This window comes from Echinops telfairi, unplaced genomic scaffold, assembly GCF_000313985.2.
Source record: "Echinops telfairi isolate 266 unplaced genomic scaffold, ASM31398v2 ScPeMD7_7400;HRSCAF=8409, whole genome shotgun sequence".
Taxonomy (NCBI): domain Eukaryota; kingdom Metazoa; phylum Chordata; class Mammalia; order Afrosoricida; family Tenrecidae; genus Echinops; species Echinops telfairi.
The window spans coordinates 33,763,716-33,769,325 of NW_022111300.1; the positions used below are offsets into that span (position 1 = coordinate 33,763,716).

General features: G+C 54.2%; 1 protein-coding gene across 1 annotated transcript in view; it reads right to left on the minus strand.

The window, feature by feature from the left end:
- LOXHD1 (lipoxygenase homology PLAT domains 1) overlaps window positions 1-5,610 on the minus strand; it is a 150,763-nt gene that overhangs the window by 143,911 nt on the left and 1,242 nt on the right. The window contains exon 2 of the mRNA XM_004702968.4: window positions 4,245-4,359. Within this exon, the coding sequence (XP_004703025.2) occupies window positions 4,245-4,359 (115 nt within the window). The remainder of the gene's footprint in view (window positions 1-4,244; window positions 4,360-5,610) is intronic.

Below are 5,610 nucleotides of genomic sequence, written 5' to 3' on the forward strand. Positions count from 1 at the left end.
GTGGGTGCGCAACTGGAGAACCGGGTTACAGAAGATACATGAGATCCCATCCTTTTGCCACTGTCTGTGACCCCGGTCGGAGGTGGTCCCGGAGAACAGGGGGCCCAGCCGAGCGGGCTCCGGCTGGATCCTCATGTTGGTGCTTGGTGGAGGAGAAGCTCAGGATGGCATTGGCCAATGGCACAGTCAAAATGAACACGCCCCATGCTCACTGCCTAGGAGGGCCCAGTGCATACAGAGAATGTAATCACCAGGCCACGAGTGTGGGTGGGTGGGATAGGGGAGGGGAAGAGACAGCTGGTACCCAAGTTGGAACAGGAAATATCTTTGTATTGAAAACTCAATCCTGATAAGCCTTTGGGGGGGCGGAAGGTGAAGCCCTTGGTAAGAGAGAGATTCCAGAATGAGCAGGAACTGAGGGGGGTGCAGAATGGGAGACAGGGGAGAAGCAGAGCTAAAGGCAGGGTGACCAGCAGGACCAGGGGCTGTGAGAAAGGGGGTAGGGGAAATTCTCAGAAAGACTGGGGCAGATTTTTAAGACTAAAGGATTTTCTATGTCATGCTAAGTTGTTTGCTTGCTGTGACATGGGTTTCACACAAAAGGCCTTGGGGCGTCTGGGGGTGTGGGGGCGCTCCAGCACCTCTGTCCTTTTGCAAACGGCTCCCTTCCTTCTAAAATTTGACTCATCTGTGAGAAGAGATAAGAAAAACTATATCATCAGCCAAAACCTGGTCTCAGGCCAACTGTGGAACAGGACACCAATTGCTCATATGCGATTTCAGGTTGCATCTGAAGAAAATTCAAACAAGCCCACAGGAGCCAACATATCCCCAACCTGGCCCCTCCAGAGGAGCCTTCTCCTAACCTAAGAGCTAAACTAGGTTCCCTTCTCGCTGGAGCCTCCTTCCAGCCACATCCATGGCACTGCCGTTGACTGAGCTACTTGCAAGGAAGTGGCATCGTTGCTGGAGGTGCAAAGAGACCTTCAGGTCACCCTCGTCACCCAGGCCCCTCCATCTCTCTGAGCAGCGCCTCTCCGACATCTCCAGGGCCCATTCAGCTCGTGCTGCCTACCGGAACCACACCTCCGAAGCCACAGCAGCTGTGGGCTCCTGCAGAGACCTCCCCACTAGCCAGACTCGGGGTCCTGCCCAGATCTACTGCTCTCCAGCACAGACAGAGCCAGAGCCCCCATCAGCGGACTTTCAGAGCAATTGGGGGATAGCAGTTCCGATTCACAAGAAGCCCTATTGGCATAGTGTGTTACGAGTTGGGATGCCAACTCCAAGGTTAGCAGTTCAAAACCACCAGCTGGCCTTCAGGAGAAAGATGAGGCTTTCTACTCTGGTAAACAGTTACAGTCTCAGAAACCCACAGGGGCCAGTCTATCCTATCCTGCAGGGTCTTTAAGGGTTGAAATCAACTCGATGGAGGTGTTTGGTTTTGTTGGATTTTTTTGAAGCTGGTTCAAAGGACTCACTTGGAGGAGCTGCCTGCTGACGTATGACTCCAGGAACCCTGGTAGCGCAGCAGTTAAGCACTTGGCTGCTAACCAAAAGGTCAGTGGTTCAATCCCACGAGCTGCCCGCAGGAGAAAAATGTGGTAATCTGCTTCCATACATGTTACAGCCTAGGAAACCCTACTGGGCAATTGTATTCTGTTCTACAGGGTGACTGTGGGCCAAGTCACTTTACTCAATGCAGCTGCTGTGGGATTTTTATAATGTCACCTTGCTCGGCAGCAAACAAGATGTCACCTGGAAAGGCCAGGTAACTTTGAGAGTCTACTTTTACTTGCAGATCTGTTAGTAACCAAAAGGCTAGGAGGCCCTACTGCCTGGTTAATCAACAGAGACATCCTAAGACTGACCTAAGACTTAAATAACCTTATTGTTCTGTGTGCTTGCTCACCACCCCACCCCACCTGTGGTTACCCTGAAGGCTGAGTTAATGTAAAACATCTGTATGTGACTCCCTTGGGGTGTGGATTGCAAAGTAAAAAGTATATGTTCTCTCTGGATTCTGATTCTGAGCAGGATGCCCACAAGGCAGCTTGTGTTGCAGTCAGCCTCAGGTAAACAAACACCTTTTCTCTCTAACTTGGAGTCAGTCAATTGGCTCTGCTGCTCCAGGGTAGGAACCCTTAATAGCGGTGAAATCACTGTGAGTCACAATCCCCTGGGCACACGGCAACAGGAAGCCCCCCAGGAGTTGTGAATAGTCGAGTAAGGGCCTATGACCCTTAGGAGAAAGCTCTGGCGGTCTGCCCGTGAAAAGTTACAGCTCGGAGCCCTTGGACTCGTTCTACTCCACATGAGGTCTCCAGGAGTCAGCACCAACTCAACGCCAGCAGTTGGCTTGTGTTTTAGGAAGATCTCCTGGGCCGACCAGCTCACTGATGCCCTACACCTCCTCTCTGGTGACGCAGTCTTCCGACCCTAACAGAGAGAAGACCGAGTCAAACCCTTGAAAAGGGGACTCAGACACAGACCACACAGGTGTTAAAAGGGCCTTCCTGGGAGGGGGGAGGATGTTTGACATGAACAGGTGAGGAGGAAGAGCCTGAAGATACTGGATGGACAAAAGGCGGACAGACTGGGAGGGACCATCACAAAAGGAGGGAGGTGCCCTTTCATGTAAAATAAGGCAGGCTGGGGCTCCAGAAACCAGCCTGACCAACCCCCCAGGGTCTTGTGGCTTCTCCGTGCAGGGGACCCTCGGGGGAGGAATGGCAAAGAGGATGGACATTTCATGTATTCTCTTTACCGTGCCCACATCATTCGAGGGAAAGACTCCACATGAAAGCCCCTCCACAGGGGAAACAGTGCAGGAAGGCAGGTACCCTGTTCTGCAGAAATGAACAAAATAGGACGTTACTCCGCTTTGATGCGACCCCCTTCATGCCACAGCCCACTTTCCAAGTACACTGTTGACCACGGGGATCACCTGGCCTGTGGACCCCATCCCTCTGTGGTTTCCACTGATGCTGTTGGAGGTGTCCAAGCACCAACCCCAGAGGGTCACTACCTGGAGCCCAGGAGGACCGAGGGGAGTCTCCTATTGACCCTCCAAGGACATACAGCCCAGTGGTCAAGGGCACTGTTTGCATGAAGAGGCTGGGGTTTGAGGACCACCTTTACCATCAAAAGCTTCAGGAGCTACTTTGAGCTGCTCACTGAGCCTCTCCAGGCCTCAGTTTCCCCATAGAGAAAAGGTGTAGCATTTGCTGGCTTCTTTGCTTGCTTGCCTTGGGGGGAGTGGCTGTAGAACAGTTGGCTGAAGTAGAATTGTACTCAGAACCCCACTGGGTAAGATGATCAAAAGTCACCACAGACAGGGAAAGATGGGAACGTGGTGGGCCCAGAACCAGCCGACCAATTTCCGGTCCACTGGAGCAGCCTGGACGCAGCTGACAAGACCACCCCTAGAGACGTAAACGCCTCGGAGAGTCCATGACTCTGCTGACGGGTTCTTGCCTTTGCAGGTGCACGCTCTCTGTACGTGTGCGTGAGTGGTGGAGAGAGGATCAAAAAGACAATGATCCCTGCTCCTGGGGAGTTATAAGAATATGGAAGATGTCACACACACACACACTCACACACAAGTATTCACACTCAAGTGCACACAAACCCAAGGACTCGTGGACCCATCAAACGATCACACAGACACACACACATGCACAGCTACACACACACAAGCACACACGTGCTGACTTGTGTCTGTGCTGGTTGGCCTCGGGCTTCCTACTGCAGTCCCTGGCGATACTTCGTGGCCGAGCGTGGTAAGTTCCTCACACCCTCATGGGCACCCTCTGGTGCCCTCCTCCCCACAGCTGTTTGACTTTGGTCAAAGGGGATTCATCACTTCCAGGTGTTGGGCTAGGGAGCTGAGACCCCGGGAGCAAAGAAACTTGGCCAAAGGCAGACGGCAGCTCACAGGTGGACGCTGGTCCTGGACCCTGGTTTCTTAGTCCTGAGCATTTCCTCTCTCATATCAAGGGCTTCCGGGAGTGCTGCGGTGCATGTTAGACGTTCTTACCCATAAAAGCTAAGGGCGGAGGAGGTGGGTGCTAAGGAGAGTTGACAGGAGGGTACAGGAAACACCTACCCCCAATACATGGTCTGTCCCATCCCCCTCAACACACCTGTGAGCAGCCCTGTCCTCTACCCAGAGCATCAAGCCAGCCCTGAGCTCCAGAGCCACCCTCCCCACCACGGCCACATGCAGGCTCGTGGGTACTCACTTGCTGGTGAGGTGGAGCTTGGGAGAGAGCCCGTTCTCTCCAAAAATGGTGATGAAGACATTGGCATCTGTCCCTGCGCCTCGAACATCCCCGGTGGCAGTGACCACCTCGTACACTGCAAGAGGAAAGGAGAGGGTGGGCTATGGGCTCAGAAGAGACCCCAGAATCCTCTCCAGCCAGAGCCCCTGCCTGACCCTGGGGAGCTGTCTACCCCTGAGGGCTCCAGGAACCCCCATATTGCTGCAAACCTCCAGACCAGGGTCAGAGCACCCCACAGGCTCTGGTACGAGGTAGAACGGGACCCCCTAATTCAGTGCACGCACATTACAAGTGGGGATCCTGCAGGCAGAGGGAGCAGGCTGGGTCAGACACAGCACGGTGTCAACGCCAGGGCCGGGGCCAGGCCTCCTGCACCCAGTCAGTGCCCCTTCCAGCAGCTCCCACACTGATACCCTCCTGCACCCGCTGTCCTCCACCCGGCACCGGCTCTCGCCTTCCTGTTTGCTGGCACACCGGCCTGCCCCGCCTTCCCAAGCCGGGTCTGTAGCAAGAAGGCTGAGCACAACACGAGTTTAAGTTGGGGGGATGGCACCCCTATAGTGAGGAGCCAGCAGAAAGAGAGGAGGTCGTTTGGAATTGTCTGGGCATGGGACAGATGTTTGCTGCATCGTGAGGACTAATTCATACCTAGGAAACCTAGTAACCAAGACGCCAAACTGGTTGCCACCGTGTCAACGCTGACTCCCGGCTTATGGTTTCCAAGACCCTGACGGTGGATAGGAGTTGAAAGCCCAGTCTTTCTCCTGCGGAGCTGCTGGTGGTTTTGAACCACCAACTACGTGGATCACAGCCCAACGCATGTGACTGCTTGGGTTTAGACATTCATCATTCAGACCCCTCCATTCAGAATTTCCTTCAGTCCACAGAAGGCGTTTGTCCGGGATGGAAAGGCAGCATGAGGGGGGTGGGATGACTCGGTGGGGAGACAGCGGGAAGATGGCAGGGAGGGAGGAGGGGAGTGACTCTGTTGAGCACCTCTGGTGTGCGAGGTTCTTGGCACAGAACTACTTCAGTTCGGCCTCTGTGTGCCCCTGAGCCAGTGTGGACTTCTGGAAGGTTCTGGACTTCCTTTCTACAAAGAGCCGTGCAAGCCGTGGCCCAGCACTTACAAGCCACTAGTCCTGGCCCAGAGCCTGCCTCTCCATAGAATCTAGACAAACTAGACCATCGTCCCTGGCCTCTCCATAGAATCTAGACAAACTGGACCATCATCCCTGGCCTCTCCATAGAATCTAGACACACTGGACCATCGTCCCTGGCCTCTCCATAGAATCTAGACACACTGGACCATCGTCCCTGGCCTCTC